Source organism: Trifolium pratense, linkage group LG3 (assembly GCF_020283565.1).
Source record: "Trifolium pratense cultivar HEN17-A07 linkage group LG3, ARS_RC_1.1, whole genome shotgun sequence".
NCBI lineage: Eukaryota > Viridiplantae > Streptophyta > Magnoliopsida > Fabales > Fabaceae > Trifolium > Trifolium pratense.
Genome location: NC_060061.1, coordinates 25,545,577 through 25,566,655, shown reverse-complemented (window position 1 = coordinate 25,566,655; position 21,079 = coordinate 25,545,577). Strand labels below are relative to the sequence as shown.

At 31.1% G+C, this 21,079-nt stretch overlaps 1 protein-coding gene and 1 long non-coding RNA gene across 2 annotated transcripts; both read right to left on the bottom strand.

The window, feature by feature from the left end:
* Positions 1 to 3,468: 3,468 nt before the first annotated feature.
* LOC123917649 lies at positions 3,469 to 9,186 on the bottom strand. Its single transcript, XR_006812511.1, has 5 exons — positions 9,083 to 9,186; positions 7,757 to 7,857; positions 6,947 to 7,049; positions 3,937 to 3,979; positions 3,469 to 3,766 (listed from the first exon to the last, which is right to left on the bottom strand). It is a non-coding gene; the product is annotated as an uncharacterized LOC123917649 (long non-coding RNA).
* Positions 9,187 to 15,645: 6,459 nt separating this feature from the next.
* Positions 15,646 to 17,479, bottom strand: LOC123917648 (glucan endo-1,3-beta-glucosidase-like). The gene is made up of 2 exons (XM_045969420.1): positions 17,355 to 17,479; positions 15,646 to 16,739 (listed from the first exon to the last, which is right to left on the bottom strand). The coding sequence occupies exons 1-2, from the start codon at positions 17,413 to 17,415 to the stop codon at positions 15,805 to 15,807; spliced, it is 996 nt and encodes a 331-aa protein (XP_045825376.1). The 5' UTR covers positions 17,416 to 17,479; the 3' UTR covers positions 15,646 to 15,804.
* Positions 17,480 to 21,079: the final 3,600 nt, after the last annotated feature.

Genomic DNA, 21,079 nt, shown 5'->3' with positions numbered 1-21,079 from the left:
ATTGGACTACTAGCCTTATCGTTTGACCTAACTAACATATATCGGTGACTTTTAAATTTTAAATGAGTAATTAATTGAATATTCGAATTTTAACTAGTACTAAACTTCGGTTATCTATTAGGAACCGACAACCCTAACCTTAGACTTAGGTGATTGGTCCGGTTTCGATATTGGACTACTAGCCTTATCGTTTGACCTAACTAACATATATCGGTGACTTTTAAATTTTAAATGAGTAATTAATTGAATATTCGAAATTTAACTAGTACTAAACTTCGGTTATCTATTAGGAAACGACAACCCTAACCTTAGACTTAGGTGATTGGTCCGGTTTCGATATTGGACTACTCGCCTTATCGTTTGACCTAACTAACATATATCGGTGACTTTTAAATTTTAAATGAGTAATTAATTGAATATTCGAAATTTAACTCGTACTAAACTTCGGTTATCTATTAGGAACCGACAACCCTAACATTAGACTTAGGTGCTTGGTCCGGTTTCGATATTGGACTACTAGCCTTATCGTTTGACCTAACTAACATATATCGGTGACTTTTAAATTTTAAATGAGTAATTAATTGAATATTCGAATTTTAACTAGTACTAAACTTCGGTTATCTATTAGGAACCGACAACCCTAACCTTAGACTTAGGTGATTGGTCCGGTTTCGATATTGGACTACTCGCCTTATCGTTTGACCTAACTAACATATATCGGTGACTTTTAAATTTTAAATGAGTAATTATTTATTATTCAAAATTTAACTAGTACTAAACTTCGGTTATCTATTAGGAACCGACAACCCTAACCTTAGACTTAGGTGCTTGGTCCGGTTTAACTCCTACTAAACTTCTTTTTATTTTCTCCTTTATAATTGATTTTTAATTTTTTTTTAAAAAAAACCAAACTATTTTTTTATTAGTTTAATGTATTTTTCGTTAAAATTGAATCTAAAATTGTGCAATAATTAAATTTCTTTTAATTTATAAAATTTAAAATTTAAATTTAATCTAAAATTTAATCTTTTTCTATATCTGCTACATTCAAGTTTTACATAGCCTGCACATGTTTGGTCCGGTTTCCATTAGGATGCAAGAACATGGATCTGACGGTTAGGTATGGTTGTAGTCAGTTTATATGTTGGGTAATCGCAACCATCAAAATCCATCGGACGGTGTTGATATGATGATGCATCACGAAATGAGTGTATATCATTTAACTCCAACCAAACGATACCACTTCCATTGAAACGATTACCACTGTGTAGTCTCACCGTTTCCAATCAAAGTTGATGCAATTACTTGTCCAAATTAATTCATTAGTCTTATCGATGTAAGCTTTGGTAAGTGAAGAAGCATTAATAAACAAAATTGCTTTTCATCTACCAACAAATACACCATTTCATTTGGTTTAAACATCATTCCTATTTTGTCAAAAAAAAACACCATTCCTATTCTTCGAAAAAAAAAAACACCATTCCTATTCCAACGAAAATCTCCATAGTTCACTTGCAACGAACATGGCGGAGACTCTTGGTGAACTTCTTCGAAACCAGTGATTGATTATTTCACTACGGTTCATGTTGAAGGCGAGGTAAAGTTTCAACTTTCTTTGTTGCTTTGTGGTTTCATGGGAAAAATAGTCAAAAATAATTTCTTTGTTGATTATGTCTTCTTCAATGAAGGAATGATTCAGTTATATTTACGTATAATCTTGCTATGTGTTTGAGTTCACAATAATCACATATTGCTATTTTTTATTTTGATATTTTTAAATGCAAATAGTGATAAGAAACATATCAAAAAGTGCGAAGAGAAACAGAGCATGCATCTTTGGAAAAGGATTTAAAAAAATGCTTCCTGGTTTAGCAGGTTTAGATCTATAAACAATATAATGCGGTATAGATTTGGTTATATGTAGTTTCGCTTAGTATATTCCACTTATTTTGATATTTTTAAAAGAAAACATTGATATGAAAAAACCAAATAACAGAGCAAAAAATGCGATTAGAAACAGAGCATGAAAAAATTGCTATTAGAAACAGAGCATGAACGTTTGGTTTTGATTCAGTGGTAATGTTTTCTGGCTTAGTAGGTTTAGATCTATAAACAATTTATTGCGGTATAGATTTTCAGATCTGATTGATTTTGACTGAATGTGAAACGTTAGGTTTTTGGTGAGATTGAACCGCAATTCTGTGAAGACTACAAAAGTGAATTGGGAAACATTTGGCACCTGTATGATAAGGATGGTCTTCAACTAAGAGTCACATTCGACAATGATGATGATGATGAAGATGGAGATGAAATCCCCAGAATCACAGATGGTTGGATGACAATAAGGGAGCACTACAAGTTCGAAGGTCATCACGAAATTTTCTTCAAATATTTAGGAACAAATCAATTCCAGATCATTCCTAACATGGACAGAACTGATCCTTCAAGATTCCCTACATGGCACACAAAAAGTAGATGTCTCCGAAAAGCTGTTTCCTTCAAGCTTACCATCACAGAGGATCCTAAAGTGGTTCCTGTTTTGGTTCGTCTCTAAATGTTAAATTTTAGTTATATTTATGTTAAATCTGCTTGTTTTTTATTAAATTTACTCATAGTTTTGTTTTTTATTAAATTTACTATTAAATTTCACTCTATGTAGACATTACCGAAAGATATGGGAGAGTATTTGTGGGACACAATGCTGGATCGAGTGTTTATTATTGGTGCCAATCTTGAAAAGCAACTGTGCGACTTGGAGTACCAACAGGATCCGTTCGTGGTTAGGATATCGAGCGGTTGGAGTGAGTGTGTTGGCATCCATGGATTTGAAGTTGGAGATCGTCTACTATTCAGCATGCGCAATATCTATGATTGCCATTTGATATGGGTTACGAAGTTGGACTAATGAGGGGCACCAAATGTTATTTTGAAGATGGTTGGTCATGAAGGGGTTGTTCTAAAACCTATCTATGTATCTATTTTTAATTTGTTTAAGAACTTGTGTTTTGCTTGTTTTTAATTTGTGTAAGCAGTTGTTGTGTTGTGCTTGTTTAAGTTGTGGTTGTTTAATTATTGACAATTGATAACTTGTAATCCAAGTTATTGAACTTGTAATATAATGGTTATTTTGGTCTTATGAATTGTGTGGCTAAATTGTTATCTATATACCTAATTTCTTTGGGACTAATAATCAAATTTGCGTAACCAAATATGAAAAAGAAAAAAAAAAAAAAAGGTTAGCACTAATTCTGAGACTTTACGTTTTATAAATAAATTGATTCAAAAAAAAAAGTTGTATAAATAAGTAAAAAAAACTTACGAATTTTTTAAAAAAAATGCTTGATTAGTTAACACTAATTCAGATTTTTGAGTGATTCATGATTTGGAATTTTAAAGACAAAAAGTATAATATTCAAATTAGGATAAAAAAAGAAGTATAATATTCAACTTAAATAACAAAGAAGGCAATTTACATTGTTTATATTTGGTTCGTTTCTGCATTTCCAAAACATTGAGGAAATACACATTGTCATAAAAAAACAAAAAAAAAAACATTGAGAAACATTGAGCACACCAAATATTAGTTGATGCTTGGCCTTCTAGCCAACATGCTAATAATTACAACTAAAGTATAGACTAGATGCAACTTCCAAGACCAAAGCACATCAAACCCTCCAAAACCTTTCAATTAACCTAAGCTACCCTAAGTACCATTACTCCACACTCAACTAAACACACAAACCGTCCAACATCCAAACACAAACATCTTCATCATCCAGCAAAAAGAACACCATGGAAAAACCAGATGCACCAAGTCCAACCAAAAAACGCACCATGCCAGAAAGCAAAGGAAAAACCAGTAACAGTAAGAGGGGAAAAGAATACGAAAACACTACTACAACTGAGAACATTACAACTGAGAAAATCAAAACTCACCAGCAAATCAACTCTACACAAGTCAGTGAGCAGTATTCTGAGACTACACAAAAGAACATCAAACATGAGATTATTTACATATCATCCAGGTATTTCTTATTGTGTACACACATGAAAAATGCTATCAACATTCATAAAGAAAGTTTCTTATTGATTCAACAAATTTCTAATGAAAGATCCTTCAACAAAATTATGATTTTTGTTTCATGAGCAGTCATATTTGTTTAAGCTATATGAATCTATGCTGAATGTAAACCCTTTATATGACAAGTGCATTCAACATTAATAAACAAACAGTCTTTGGAGTTGTATGTGCATGTGTTTTTGAATCTATCGTGAATTTCAAAACATGTGTGAGTGTGTGTTATTTTATATGATATTCAACAAATGTGTATGTAAAGTTATCTGTGAAGTTCAATTTTTGAGTAGGTTTTGTTGTTCCAAATTATTTGCAAATAACTCTAACTGGAAATCCCTAAATAATCTTAGCTTTCACTGTTTTAGTTAATAATTCCATATTTTATATGTCAGTTACTTCATATTATATGATTTAATCCTTGTATATAACAATAAATAATTTTATTTTATTTTGTTTATATGGTTTGAATAGTCACCACACTACCACCCAAGGCTGGAATGACCAGGAAGATTCTGCAGATTGTGATTCAACAGCATCAACCCCTAAGCAACCAAAAGATAAGGCGATAAAAAAACAATACCCTGCCACAGAGAGAAGGGCATGCAAGAAAAAACTGTGTGACAACTTGGGATCAACTTCGGCACCGCCGAGACTGAAGGAAATCAAGGAGTGGACTGCAATGCTTGAATCTAAGCAATATAAGAAGATTAACAAAATTCTGTTCTGTCAGCCAGAAGAGCAGGATGACAATGATTTTCAAATAAACTACCATCCAAAGAGTTCGATGGGATATGAATTTTTCGATACCGGAGTTCCTATTCCTGAAGTAAGTGGTACTATATTGCTATTTTTAAACCTAATACATAACTTTCATTTAGTACTAATAAGAATCTTTGTTTCACATATTTTTTATTACAGTGGATGCCTGTGAAATTTAGGCCACTACCAACCATGAATCTGAATGATATTTGCTCTTACACCATTGCATACATCTTTATGAGCGACAACGAGCATAAACATGAGTATGTGTTTTTAATATATCTTGCTAAACCATTTATTTAGTCTATTTAATTTGAATTCAACTAACAATTCATAAATCTACCTGTTGCAGTGATGAGGTTCTGATTAAAACTTCAACAGATGTTTATGGGGACAGAAAAGCAATTAAGTCGTTGATGCCTAGGTGTAATGTGGACCAAGAGGTTATATTTTGATCTAACATTGTAAATTTTTTGGCTATACAAGGTGAAAGTGAATTAAAATTTGATCTAACATTGTTTTCATTTGGCTATACAGATAATCAATCTGGTTGTTGCACGAAGCAATTGGCTAATAGATTCGTTAGGAAAACATAAATCTGTTTGGTATTTGCCTACGTATTTTGCGGTAATTACATGACCAACACTGAATTATGTTACATTTACATTTACATTAGTTGAGTAATAAATACTGACTTAAACTACATTACTTTTTAAGCAATATGCTCTGGATAACAAATACAAGGCTGATTATATCAGGAGCAAATTTCAAGACAAGTACATGCCACCAAACTCTATAGTTTCAAAGGTGAGTTTCCTATAAAATCTGCTTAGTGTGTAGCAACACATGTTTGGTTGATTCAGACTTGAAAAATCTGTTCTAATGGGTAATATGATTTCTATAACTACAGATTTTTATTCCTATGAATGATGAGGGAGCACATTGGTTTTTGGTGGTTGTTGATTTTTCTGAAAGAAAAGTTTATTGGTTGGACTCTTTACCTTCAGATGAAAGATATCATCCTAGGCGTCATTCAATTATTAGATTGGTATGCATGTGATCTATACTTTGTTTTACATTCAAATTTATTTTTTGCTTTTTTAATTCAAATTTTATATTTACTATTGTGGCAGATTGTCAAGCTTGAGGAAATCCTGCTTCTTCCTTGTTTTGTTAATGTTGCTAATCTAATTGGTCATGATAACCTAATCACAAACTTCACCAAGATTGAACCTACGTGCCTCCCGCATCAGCGACCTGGATCGTAAGTATTCTTAACCCCTATCTCTATTAATGATTTTACTTAAACTACATATTAGTGTGATACTAATGCAGTTTTATCAATAATCATAGGAATGATTGTGGAGTGTGGGTTGCTAAATGGATGATTGAATGTCCATTCAATAGTAACTACGGAGGCATAACTGTAAGTTGAATTAATGTCATAATTATTTGTAAAACATATCCCATCTAAGTAAATTTCTAATTCCTTGTTCAAAAAAAAGTAAATTTCTAATTCATCCACTGTTTGTTTCATTATATGTAGGTTGCCACTGCCACAAGGATGAAGCTTGCTCTATATCTTTGTCATTCCTCTAATAATGTGTTGTTACAATCACTGTTGTCAAAGTCTGCTCAATATTGGGATGATATGCACAAGAAAAGGAAGGCTTTGGTTGATGTCTGAAGTTTGAAGTTTGGTTCTTACACTATGGGATGGAAGCTTTGGTTGATGTCTGAAGTTTGAAATTTTATTTTGGATATTTTGGTTTATTTTCTGTTTTTATTTTTGGTACTGTTACCTTAACCAGTGGGTTTGTATTTTGCACAATATGGTGGTCTTATATTTTGGATATTCTGTTTTATTCGGTTTGAAGTTTTATTTTGGATATTCTGGTGAATTTAGTTGACAGTGTTCTATTCTGGTGGATATTGTGGTTTATTCGGTTTTAGGATTTATTATATGTTTGTCTTAAGCTGTAGGTATCTCATGCTATTATCCAATTTCATGCTATATGTTTTACTTAAATACATGACATAACTATTTTGATTTATTTGTTTGTTTCATACAATTTTCAAAACATTATATATATATATATGTTGGGAACATACCTCTTAGTTCTATGTCTATGTATAATTGATATGAATCACATTCTCCTTCTTAACATTTTTGACTTCAAGTCTAATCACCATGTTGAATGCATATTCATGTAACCTGTTTCAAATTGCAATAAAACTTAAGTTTCTGTAATTATCACCTAACAAACATACATTTAGCATTGTAACAAAATTTGGTATTGGAAATAGACATTTTCATGTATTTAATCAAAACTATTTAAAAATTGGATAATCAATATCAAAAATGTTATTGTCCAAAATTACACAACATTGTTCAATAAAAGTTGGATAATCTTCGTTTAAGTTACCAAAACTTATTAAAGTTACGCCTTTCTCATGATAACTTACAAAACTTATACATCTTTCACATCATGTACATTCAACAACCTTTAATTGGACTTGTGTGATCAGTTAATGTACATTGAGCAGATTACAAAAGTTGCATGTTTCTCATTACATGACATGAATAATACATTATGAATAGTTAACTTAAGCTTGGAGCAACCTTTAAAAGTTAATTGGAATTGTTTAAAAAATTTCATCTTTCTCATTACATTGCATAAATCATAGCTTATCAAAAATTAAGGTACATTGAACAGCCTCCAAAAGTTAATGTACCATGTTTTACTCAAGTAAAAAAGATTACAATATTCAATTTGAAAATTGTTACTGTACTACAGTTTAATGTAACACTGGGCATTAGCTAAAATATAGCACTGACTTCATATCATTAACTAGTGCTTATTCAACTCAAATACATATCACTAACTATAAACTTAACATTATAAAGCTTGATTTGTTTACCCTTCAAGCTCTTCTACATTGTCTGTTTTCCAGTTCAAACCTCTTAAACACAGGATTCCTTAACTGGGATCAGAGTGGATATATTACCATCCATTATTTAACTGCAGGAGATATGAACACTAATATCAGAATAGCACACTAATATCACATTCAAATTAACATAAGCACACTAATTAAGTGTGAATAACATCCCAGTCTAATTTCAACCCTAATCCCCAACTCAAATGACATCAAATTCATAATTATAAGATTTTGATAACACAGTATTCCTCAATTGGGATCAGAGTGAATATATTGTCATCCATTACTTAACTGCAGTATATATGAACAATAATTGATGCAATAATTCAGGAATATCACACTAATATCACAGTCAAATTCACAATAGCATACTTATTATTCCTATGAATCATACCAGTCTAATTTCACAATTAAAATGACTTACAAATCGTAATCCCCAATTCAAATGAAACCATAATTCCCAACCCATAAGTAACAGTATCAACATATACATTCAAAAATCAAATGAATTCAAATAAAATTGACAAGCAGAATTTAACAATTTGATAAATACAAAACCAAATCCCCAATTCCAAATGGATGGTTTATGCAGTAAGAATTCAAAGCAACTTCAATTAAAAATGCAACCCTAATCCCCAATTCGATCGTTTGAGGGTAACAATTTGAATCAACTTCAATTAACGTTGTAAACCCTAAATCGATAATTTCAGAGGCTAAAATATATATACGAACAATTACCTGTGAAGTACACTACGATGCTTTGAACAATAGAACAATCTTGCACTGAAAATAGTTTTTGGGTGAACACAGATACGAATTATGCTTTAGTTTTTGGCGAATTACAAACAACCAGGAACACAGATACGACATTGGGTGAAAAATCGATAATGCTTTACTTGGATATCAATGAAATGAAACGAATGAAAACAAAGTCTGAGAGAGGCATAAGACGATGGATGACGAAGATTAAGACGAAGAAGAAGAAGGGATGAACAATCGAAGAAGGAGAAGAAGGGATGAACAATCGAAGAAGGATAAGGTCGAAGAAGGATGAACAATCGAAGAAGAAGAAGGACGAAGAAGGATGAACAAAATGGAGAACAAGTGGGAATTTGGGATTTAGGGTTTTCACTCTCAATTTTAATTTGTTCAAATAATAATGTTAAAAATAATAATTTGTTCAATTTTATTGTAAATGATTTATGATTTTAAATTGAAATTAAAAATGTTTTTGATTTGTATTTTTAATTTGATGGAGGACTCATATGCAATAAATAAAAGTTTATTAAGAAAAAAGAGACTCACCATGGACCTTAGTTGATGTGGCAATTAAATTGAATTCTATTGGTTAAAATTTTGGAATGCACCCATACATTCCAAAGCTGGAATGCACCATAGAAGCTCCCTTTTTGAATAAGTAAATTGATCTGATCAAACTTATAACCAGAGGGAGCCGCTAGATTTAGTCTAGCAGTGAGGAGTATGGATAGAATACATGAGGTTGTAAGTTTGATTCCCATTAACTCTATTGTAAACCAAAAGAAAAAATATCTAATAAAACTTTTGGTCAAAGTCGTCAATATATTGTAAGGTTGTTAAAATTGCATGTTAACACAAAAAAATAAATTATGTTAGACTTGTTTTGGGGTAAATTCGTAAAAAAATTCGATTTTAAAGGTATTAACTTGAGGTTAATTAGAGTTTATTTAGGATTTAGTGTTATATGGATGAATTGTCTTTTCTTTGTGGGTGTCTCTTCTCCTACATTAAGTTTGGGTATTACTCGAGTCCATTTAGTTGGGCACGGGCAACTAACGATTTAAGTTTGAATATAGAGAGTTGGATCAGATTTGGCAAGTAAATGACTTCGGCATATTCACCCTTCTCAATCTAAGAACTCATAGTGGCACATAGCCCCTCAGCGGTGCTGTGACGAAGCTAAGAATTTTCAATATTGGGGGCACGGGCACCGAATATATAAATTTATAGCATAAAATATATACTTTGAAAAAAAAATCACAATGTAGAAAATAATGTTATATATTTTATTCTTCAACCCAAAGCTGATTTAAATAAAGATAATATAATTAATTCTCTCTTTGAATTAAGGAGAAAATAGTTACAAAGAAAATAATACAAATGTCTAGAATAGTCTAGAAATAATAAAACAAAAAATTAAATATTTGTGTATTTTTCAACACCCCTCATCAAGTTTGTAGGGTGCATATAGATATCTATCATGCCCAACTTATCAATCAAAGGTCTGTCTGGCCAACCTTTTGGTCAAGATATATTTAAAAACATCCGAACTGATTTAATGATTTATTGAAATATGAATCCTATTTTTATTCAGAAATATTGAAAAGTAAATGAATTTGTTGAATTATATGTTTTCATAAAAGAAAATGTTTTAATTGCCTTTTATATGCGACGTATGTTATGTATTAGGTTGAATTGAGCTTACTTTTAATTCATAATTGTTAAGAGTAGAAGAAGTAACATAATTCATAACAGAATTGTGAGAAAAATATTATTGAAGTGAAGAAATTGTTATTACACTTGAATAGAAAGAGATAACAAGTGAACTATTTAAACTACATAGGTGCTGTATATTAACTACTGTGTCTACTAGCACACTTAATCACACTTATGCAGTGAGTTAAAAACTAATAGACTAAATAATAGTTTCCTAGTTTTTATCTTCATTTTCTTCAATTCTCAACAGCCTTCCACAAGCTGGAGCTTGGTAAATATCTATCAAGCCGAGCTTGGTAAATATCTATGAAGCCAAGCTTGGACACAAGATTATTGAACTTTGAAGTTGATAAAGCTTTAGTAAGAAAATCTGTTAATTATTCTTGTGATGGAATGGGTAGTAACCTGAGAATCCCTTGTTGTAGCTTCTCCCTCACTAAGTGACAATCAATCTCAAGATGTTTAGTTCTCTCTCATGAAAAACTGGGTTAGAGGCTATATGCAAGACACTTTGATTATCACAATAGAGTATTGGTGGCCTTGTACTGTTTATGTTCAGATCTTGCAACAAGAATAAAATCCATATAAGCTCACAAGTGGTTGTGGATAGAGCTCTATACTCTGTTCATAGGGATGATCTTGAGACAGTGATTTGTTTCTTAGTGTGCGTTTGATTCGTAAAACAGTAAGAACTGGACAGAACAGCACGAGACAGAACAAGATAGTACAGGACAGGACAAAACTGTACCGGAGAGATATAAGGCGATAATATTTTTAATAGTTGTGTCGTGGACAAAAAGTTGTCCTGTGGTTTAGTGAGGGACAAAAAATCTTGTTTTTGTCCTGTTCCTTGCTACCTAATTTGTCCAGTCCCATAATCAGTTTCAAATCAAACAGAGTAAAATAAATGTTCTCCAGTCCAGTCCCCTATTTTTTAGCAGATCAAACGCCTAGCCTTCCATGACACAAGGGAGTTACCCAAGAAGAAAACATAGCCTGAAATTGATCTTCTGCTGTCAATACACCCAGCCCAGTTAGCATCTGAATATCCTAAAATTTGCATTTCTAATGTTCTAGGATACATCAATCCTCTACCAGGATCACTACAACAAAACTGCTCTGTAGCGTCAAAAAGTGTAGCGTCGGCCACGACACGGACGCTACAAGTGTCCCATTTGAGTCTGCTAGATAGACGCTAATCAGTTTCTATTATAAATCTTTATTTTAATTTAATAATTATAGGTAGCGTTTACTTTCAGAGACACTATAAAGACGTTAAGGAAAAATAAAGAACGAACTCATCTTAGCGTCTATTTAATGGGACTCAAACATTTTATATTTTTTTAATAAATTTATAAAGTCATGACGGACTCTAATGATCAATATAATAAATTAAATAAAAAAACTATTTGTTAAGCACCAAAAAATTTCTCAATTTTTCATTTTCCCAATTTTTTTTCATTTTCCCACTGATCAGTAATATTATAATATTATAATCATTATATTTATTATATGTCTTAAAACAATTTTTCTTTTCTTCCCAAATCCCAAATTGACTAAAACGAAAGAGATACAGAGCTAAGCAAACATGGTTTCTTAACCCTAATCCACTGTTCACTCTGCCGTTGAAGAATAATCCTCCGCCTTCTCCATCTGTCGTTCATTCCGCCGTCGAAGAACAATCCTCCATCAAGAACGTCAATCTCTTTGCTGTTATTCTTCGTTCTCGCGGTTCCAAGGTAAGTAACTTCATCTCTTCTTCAGCTCTCACAGTCACACTACCAAGTTAAATATTACTCGTTTTCAACAATGTTAAATTTAAACACTATTCGCACATATATATAAGAACCCTTTCGTTTTTTGAATCTTCATTTTCTGGTTCATTGCAGATACTCGAATTTAACGATACAAATTTCTTCGACTCCAAATCATATCCACTTTGTTGAAGGTAATGTCACCAAAAAATTTCTGTGTTTAGAGGCTTGTTAATTTTTCTTAGTTAGGGTTTTCGATTTTGTTAATTCAATTTTCATTTTTATTTTTTGAAATCGATTTGTTCATTTTTGTTTAATAGAAACTGTTTTTTGGTGTTAATTTTTGCACTTCATGTTCTAACAAGTGTGTTCCTTAATCTCTTGTCTTTTAATTTTGAGTTAGTTCATGTTTGGATTCACTTATAGTAATTTCACTTAATGGAAGATATAGTCACTTGTCTCAAGGAAATCAATGAAAATATAATGAATAATGTAGTGGACTATATATAGTGCTTAGGTCCAATAAAAGTGTGACCTTTTAGTTGTAGGCTTTTTAATTGTGATCAATGAAATTATCAAGAGACTACTAAAGACAATGTAACCGTAAAAGATGAAAGGAGGAAAAATCATACTTTTGATCAATGGAAATTATAGTAAAATTAAGTAACCGAAAATTGAGAGAAACAGTGAGTTGTAATGGTCAATTAAGTCCCTTGGGAGAGTCAAAAGTGATTCTTTAGGACTTACAATTGATTTTTGATATGTTTAGTGTCTCTAACAGTGATTAGAATTTGATTATATCTTCAAACTAGTATTTATAGTTTTTGTCTCTAAATGTGACTTTTACACTCAAATATATTGTTCACTTTCATGTGAATGTATCTTAGTATAAATAATTTTACCTAAAACATACTTTTAACTAAAATTAATTTACCTAAACTGATCTAAACATGCATTTTTCATTATCATTATACTAGAACATCGACCCGTGCGATGCACGAGTCTGATTAGCTGTAAGATATATAATGATTAAATAAGATATGATAATTCCAATAATGTAAGGTATATGAAAAAAGTTGAGTAACATTAAACGATAGTTCAACAATAATTTTGGATAAATATTCATACAAAGAAAATTATGTTATATTACGGAAGACTTCCTTATAGACCACATTCGAAGTCTTAGTCGTATCTTCACCGTCGTCATCGATGATCAATATTTTTAATCCTTTTCTAGAAGTAACTCTTGAAATTGCAACATACAACTGACCATGTGAAAATATTGGCGACGGAAGATATATCCCAACATGATTTAAAGATTGTCCTTGACTCTTATTAATAGTCATCACAAAAGAAATCATTATAGGAAATTGTCTTCGTTGAAATTTAAAAGGAATTCTCACGTCAGATGGTGTCAGAGAAAATCTAGGTATGAAAACCTAATCACCAATATTACTTCCTGAAATATTTTTTCCTTCAAGAGCACGTTTTCCCAATCTCGTAATAATAAGCCTTGTTCCATTGCATAATCCTAATTTTTTATTCAAATTCCTTAATAGCATAACTGGAACTCCAAATTTAAGTCTCAACTTGTGATTTGGAAGTCCCGACGTATCAATAGTGTTCAAAACTTCAGGAGTATGAACATCATCCACTGTTTGACCGTCTACATTTTGTGTGAGTGGAGTATCATAACTCAAATATGTTTTTTCTTCACCAGTAATTAAATCCAACATATTATAATTTATTGTGTCGACTATTGAATTTTTAGGAGCTAGTATAGCTCTATTTTGGAAATACGTTATATCGTTCATGTTTTGTAAAAGTTGGGGATAGGTGCTTTCAACGATAGAAGCAAGAAGATCACCTGAATTTGGAATCAATAATTCTGATGGAATGTCAAGTTCTAAATCATCGTCGTTGTCATCTCCAATTTCTCCATCGGCAACACCCAAAACCCATTCAGAAAATTCCTCTTTGTTCAACGTCTGCACTCGAAGCACCACCGAGAAGCCTCATGTTTTTACTCAATGTTAAAACTTCACAAAAATTCCAAAGAACCGAAGAATTAATAGTAGCATGAACAACTTCTGACCTTGTACCTTTGGGTATTATTGGTAGAATTTGTCTAAAATCTCCGCCAAAAACAATAATTTTTCCATCGAAAGGAATGTGTTTATTTTTTTCATCAACAGACTTGAGAATATCTTTTAAAGTTCGACCAACAACTTCAAAACAGTGTTTGTGGATCATTGGTGCTTCATCCATATAATGAGCTTTGCTTTTTGTATTAATAGCACCAAAGGGCTTTTAGGAACTATGGTACATGTTGAAAACTCATCAACATTTATAGAGGAATACAAAACCTTGAATGTGATGTTCTACCGCCAGGTATAAGCAATGCAGCGATCCCACTTGAGACAACTGTTAAAACTATCTCACCTTTTGAGCGTAATGCGGCTGACATGGCCCTCCAGATAAATGTCTTCCATGTACCGTCATAACCATAAAGAAAAAACACACCAGGTTTGTTTTCGTTAACTCTTGTCATGATTATGTCGTATACTTTACGTTGCTCTGAAGTCATAGTTGACATCAATCTAACATGTTCATCAGCTAATGATTATTTGTTATAATTTAATTCGTCGTGTATTAAACTATTTTGTATATCAGGAACTAATGATGTGTCTGCTCTAGGCATCTCAATATCTGCTAGTGCATATTGTATCAATTGATCATCGGTTAATATTAAATCTGCAATGTTAAAATCAAAATAATGAATGTGATTAGTGACATGACTATGGTTGTATTTGGTTGTATTGCAAAAAATTGATTTAGTAGAATTGAGTTTGATAATAACTTTCCAAATCTCACGTGACAATTATTCTCTAAATTTATGATCCGATAGAAAAAAAATCATTGATGAGGAAAGACATAAAAATATTTTGTGATGAATAATATAGTCAACAATAATTTTGATATGATATACTTTTAAAATTGATGGTGCTTATCAATTATTGCACATAATTTTAATCACATAATTTTAATCACAATTTATATACTTGCCATAGTGGTTGGAAATATTGCCTTGCATCGAAAGGTTGCAGGTTCAAATCCTAGTCAATACAAAATGGTATTATATTTTAATAAAAATTGCAAAATAAAATGGAGTGAAAAAGAGAAAACAAATTAGGGTTTAGGGTTTGCTTGTATATACAAGCTTATAATATAAAAACCATTTCATTAGAGAAAACAAATATAATGGTCCCAAACTCAAGTGAAAAAACCATTTCATTGAGGAGTTTGTTAGGATAGCCATAACAGATGACATATACAGTTCCAAAGACCACCCATCATTGAACATTTAATTACTAATTTCACATCCTTTAAATTTACAAAAAGCTAACAATCCAATTTAAATTTTCAAACTGCCATGTTCCTCTTGAGCTTGTTTCTTATTAGAAACAAAGATTCCCTATAGTTGGATTCAATTGTAAGTTTTTATATATTTAGTGTAAATACTAAATTTCAATAAAAGATCTTTTCTAAAAAAAAAAATCAATAAAAGATAAAATAGAGAAAAGTATGTTAGATGTGAAAAATACTGAAAAAAAACCTAAATATATAAAATTAAGGAAATTTAAACGTAGAAAATTATTCATTGCCTCATTGGTGCAAACATCTATATCCTTACTTATTGGCTATTGCAAGTTACATTGAGTTTATTATTGTACTAGTTTATTTTTAGAGTTTATATTATTTTTATTATCATACATAATCACCAACTATAAGTATTTCTCAATTGAAACTGATCTGATACTTTTGAGATTTGTCAGGTCTAAAGAGACCAAAGTGTCTCTCAATTTCATCACCAGTCTTCTGATTTTCATCAAACATAGCAAAAAGATATGTATCAATAGGTCCATTAGGCCTCTTAGGAGTTCCACCCTTAGCATGATTAATCAAATTTCCATAATATGTTTGAGCATTTCCAACACTAGCTGCAGTTCCACCTTCAGATGGCCATCCACTCTCAGACACAACAATTTTCACATTAGAACCTCCTACTTTCTCAAGAGCAGCATAAATTGAATCCAAAATTGCATCAAATAAATTTTGGTAACCAACTTCATTTTTCCCTTGTTTTGTAAACAAAGCATAGTCAAGACCAATGTTTTGTTGGTTACCAACATATGAGAAATAAGGGTACACATTAGCGAGAAGTGGTGAACCGTTGTTAACTAAGAAGTTAACAATAGGTCTTATGTAACCACTTGCACTATCGCTAAATGCACCGTCATTTGGTGGGTAAGATTTTCCAATTAGAGTTGTGTCTATCGCGGTAGACACTTTAATTTGGCCTTGTAAATTGGCTGCAGATATAGCTTTTTGAATGTTTTGCAATGCGGAAAGAACTGAATTGGCTTCGGCTGAACCTGGGTGAACTTCATTGCCAACGGAAATATATTTGATTTTGACGTTTGAATAGGCTTTTACATATTTGTTGACCCAATCGGTTGCGGCTTGGGCATTTGTGAGTGAGTTGAGATTGTTGTTTGGGACGCCGAGGATTACTTCTATGTTTGAACCTCTTAGGGCTTGGAGTATTCCTTCATCTGGATTATATAGACGGATTTTACCGATTCCTTTTGATTTGTATAAATCAACTACTGCTTGCTTTGTTGGTAGATTATTTCCATTTCCTCCGTAACAAACACCTATGGATTGTGCACCTGCATATGTTTGATTTATATTCGTATTAATAATAATAATTTAACCAAGGGAGTAATGCCTATAACTTGAAAATACTTGTATGATTAGTATAAAAATATATTTAGATATTAATGCTAAGTTATTATTCTCTCCTGTTATTAATATATTAATATAAGAGAAAATTTATATTTAAAATATATTAAGTAATTAGTGTATCTGACGTATAATATAAATTTGAAAACAAATTAAGAATCATATATGTATTGTTGGATTTAAACCGCATTTTACTTGTCCACGGGTAAAAAAGAGTGGCTTAAAAATGTTGAAAATGTTGTAACCTAAAAAAGGAGTGCCCTAAAAAGACCACATTTTACTTGTCCACATTTTTGGGTTTTAGCCACAATTTTTGAACTGTTGTCTATAGTTAAAAATGTTGTAGCATCTTTGTTGATATGAAAAAATACACTATTAAAAATATCTTTCAGTAAGATTTATACGGTGAAAAGATATATCTATTGATAAAAACATACTATTAAAAAATATCTTTTAATAAAAATTGCTTAAAAAATATCTTCAGTTAGAGGCATGGATATAAAGAAAATGAGAGAGAGAGAGAGAGAGAGAGAATAATCGACCCGTAAATTGTAATGCAATGGAAGATACTAATACTCCAATAAGCAACAAAATGGAAGACATGGCTCTTGAGAAATTATATATGAATGAAAACTATAAGTTCAAATTGATAAACTCAATCTTGAATACTAAATTATGAACTTACAACTTTATATATAGGCAATGGCATAGTGTTGGCAATAGGGGTGCTCAAATCCAAACAAATCCAAATAAAAACCGAAAACCGATCCAAAAAAACTGAAAACCGCAAAAAACCGAAGTTTTTTGGATGTGTTTGGATGTTCTTTTGTGAAAACCGCTGGATCGGATCGGATTTCGGATTGATTTCTTAAAACCGATCCAAACCAAACCAAACCGCATACATATATTTTAATATTTATTTATCTTTTTATTAGTATAAATATATATAGCATTAACCTTTTTTCATTTTAAATTTTGTTAATACTATAGGTTAGTTTAATTTAATCTATTTTAAATTTTGTTAATACTATATGTTAGTTTAATTTAATCTATTTTTTTTTTTACTTTTTGTATGTTTCGAATATAATTGGTAATTGTCATTCCAAAATATTAATTTTCAATATATTATATGTTATATTTTACATCAAACTTAATATTTATTTTGTCAAAAATGTCAAACTATTATTTTGTAGTGTTTTTTATAATATTTATATTTATTAAAAAAATTATAATTTATAATTTGGATATCCAAAAACCGATCCAAATTAAACCGCGTAATATTGGATCGGATTGGATCGGATTTTTTTTATTTGTCATCCAAAACCGAACCAAACCGCAAATGAATTTATTTTTGGATCGGATGAGTTTTTGCCTCAAAACTGATCCAAACCGAACCGCGAGCACCCCTAGTTGGCAAGACTTGGCTCACTATATGCCAATGACATTATTTACCCCGTCAATCACTCCATAGAAAAAAATGTATTCATCAATTAATCCCTTCAAACGAATATATCACACACAACACCGATGGCTTTGAATAAGTAACTAGCTAGCTGCCACCAAAGACAAGTCCAATGTGCCATTCAGCCTAATTAACATGACCAAAATGTCATGATCATTCTAAATATAGCCATAAAATCAACTTCAAACGTCACTCTTTTCTGTTTGCATAATTATTAAAATGACTAACGTTTGTAAGTCACGAGCTACGAGGTCGAATAGTCGCATGCCGTATGTAATAAGTTAATAGAGTTACGGTCTCTCTCAAAACATTATGTTTTCAATAATATTTAGCTGTAGCTTCAATATAAATCGAAGGGTTGAATTGAAACTACTTAATGTCATAACTGATCCCGAAGTAGATTATGAGGTCCAGCGGACCGAATACTGATAATGAAAACCAAAATAAATATAATAAAATGAAAGTGTTTTGATACTGGATGTAACATTTGAATAGAGCTGTAAAAAGGGCCTTAAGGGGCCGGCCCTTTAAGGGGCGGACCCACTTATTCCTAATTATTAATTTTATTTAAATTTTAAACACAGTTTTTTTAGGGTGCCGATCGTGGACAGTGCTGATTGAAGAAAAAGAGAATAAGTTCACGACACTAGAAAAATTGTTTAAAATTTAAATAAAATTAATAATCAGGAATAAGTGGGTCCGCCGCTTAAAGGGCCGGCCCCTTAAGGCCCTTTTTACAGCTCTACATTTGAATAATGTTACGGCGTTGAATAACGTTTTAACAAATACAAATTTTACAAAATCTACCCTTGAGAGTTTATATCATATAGATAGATTATTTATGTTAAATTTTCACCATTGAAATAAAAATCGTTTGATATGTTTGATTCATCCTCTCTCTCTCTCTCTCTCTCTCTCTCTCTCTCTCTCTCTCTCTCTCTCTCTCTCTCTCTCTCTCTCTCTCTCTCTCTCTCTCTATATATATATATATATATATATATATATATATATATCTTTCTTTTTTTTTGGAACTGCAAAAATTTATTAAGGGTGATCTAGTCACAAGGAGTGCTAGATACACAACAAGAAAAAGTCTGATACGAGTATATATATATATATATATATATATATATATATATAGAGGATAAATTAAACGATTTTCAAAATTCTGATCATGGAGAATTTGCAGTAATGATCACAAATAAAATGATTATAAAATGTTTTTCAAAGCAATTTTAGATTTTGCGATTTGAAATACTTGAATTTTTAAAAAAAGTTCTTCGAAGTAGTTAACTTTTTAGAAATTAAATCTGAAACACTAGAATGTGAATGTACAAAAATAGATCTAAAAACTACATTTAAGTATATTTTGGAAAATCGATTAAAAAAATATGAATTTTGAAAAACGTTTTTTGAAACTATTTATAAGGACAAAATTGGAATCACAGGGGGTCGAAAGAAACATGGTGGGAGAGAAAAATTCTCGAAGCAGTGTGTCATTAGAAAGTGATAGATGATATTTGGGCTCAAATATATTAGCGTGTGTTGGGCTTTAGATATATTCATTTCATGAGAATTTCTTTTGGTTCCCCCGATACTTCTCATGCACCCTGCTAGTTTCTAATTCGATTATTCCTTTATTTAAATAGTGGATCTTATAAAAATGAGTAATTTTGGAGAAATTTTGAAACCACTATCCTCTACTTATGTAGCGGATCAGTCAGTAGTCAAGTCTTCCGAACTAATCAGGCCTGCCAAGTGATCAATTTTGATTGGCCACATGTGCGGCCATGACACACAACATTCACTTCTCTCTTCTTTCTTCTGTTTTTTTTTTTTTTTTTCATTTTAGTTTGTTTAGTTTTTGTCATTTCGTGTGTAAACTACCGCATAGTCCGTCTTCGAATAATCATATTCCTTCCATCGGTGTTCTTTAGTCACTACTAGCTGGACACCCGTGCATCCGCACGGGAGTCGCGGCGTTGTCTCTCCTCACTTGGTAACATGAAATAATAATTTATCGGAAAGTAATTCAAAAGATAAAAAAAAATAAGAAAGGATATAATATTTGGTAAAAAAATATAGAAAAAGAACAATGGTAAAACCATCACAAAAAAACCTCATATATCTGTATTAGTATAATATAAATTTTGTTCAAAAAAAATATATAAATATAGATAATGGAGAATTCATGAAAAAAATAGGCTACCTTATTAATATATTAGTAAAAACATCGTCTTGTAAAAATAACCAAAAACTTATGTCTGTGTATTCAATATATGAGTATAAATACAGTCCCGTAAAAATTATTAGAAAATAGGCAACCTTATTAATATGTTAGTGAAAATATAGGTCTCACAAAAATCATCAAAATAATTAGGTCACCGTATTAAATATTAAATATGAGTATAACCTGTAAAATTGTAAAAAAAAATAGACAACATAAAAATTAAGTTTTTATGTTAATATATGAGTATAAATATAGGTTCCGCATATATTATAAAAGAACGTGCAAGCTTATTAATATGAGTAAAAAACATAGGTCCCACAAAACATTAGGTCATTGTATTAACATATGAGTATCAATATAGATCTCACAAAAAATAGTAAAAAACTGGAAACTTTATTAATAAGAGTAAAAACATATAGCCCTGCAGAAATCACACAAATGATTAAATTCTTGTGTTAATATATGGCGTATAAATTCTTGTGTGTGTGTGTGTGTGTGTGTGTGTATGTGTCATGTTTCAATTGGTCACAGTCAAAACCATTTCTATGGTTGTACAAAAAAAAAAGTTTTTATGG

What these genes read in the sequence shown, in the direction of transcription:
- LOC123917648 (XM_045969420.1), bottom strand. Translation starts at nt 17,415, where the DNA reads ATGTCTTCCATTTTGTTGCTTATTGGAGTATTAGTATCTTCCATTGCA. An exon ending in CATTGCATTACAATTTACGG is followed by an intron (nt 16,740 to 17,354) that starts GTCGATTATTCT and finishes AAACATATGCAG; the next exon opens with GTGCACAATCCATAGGTGTT.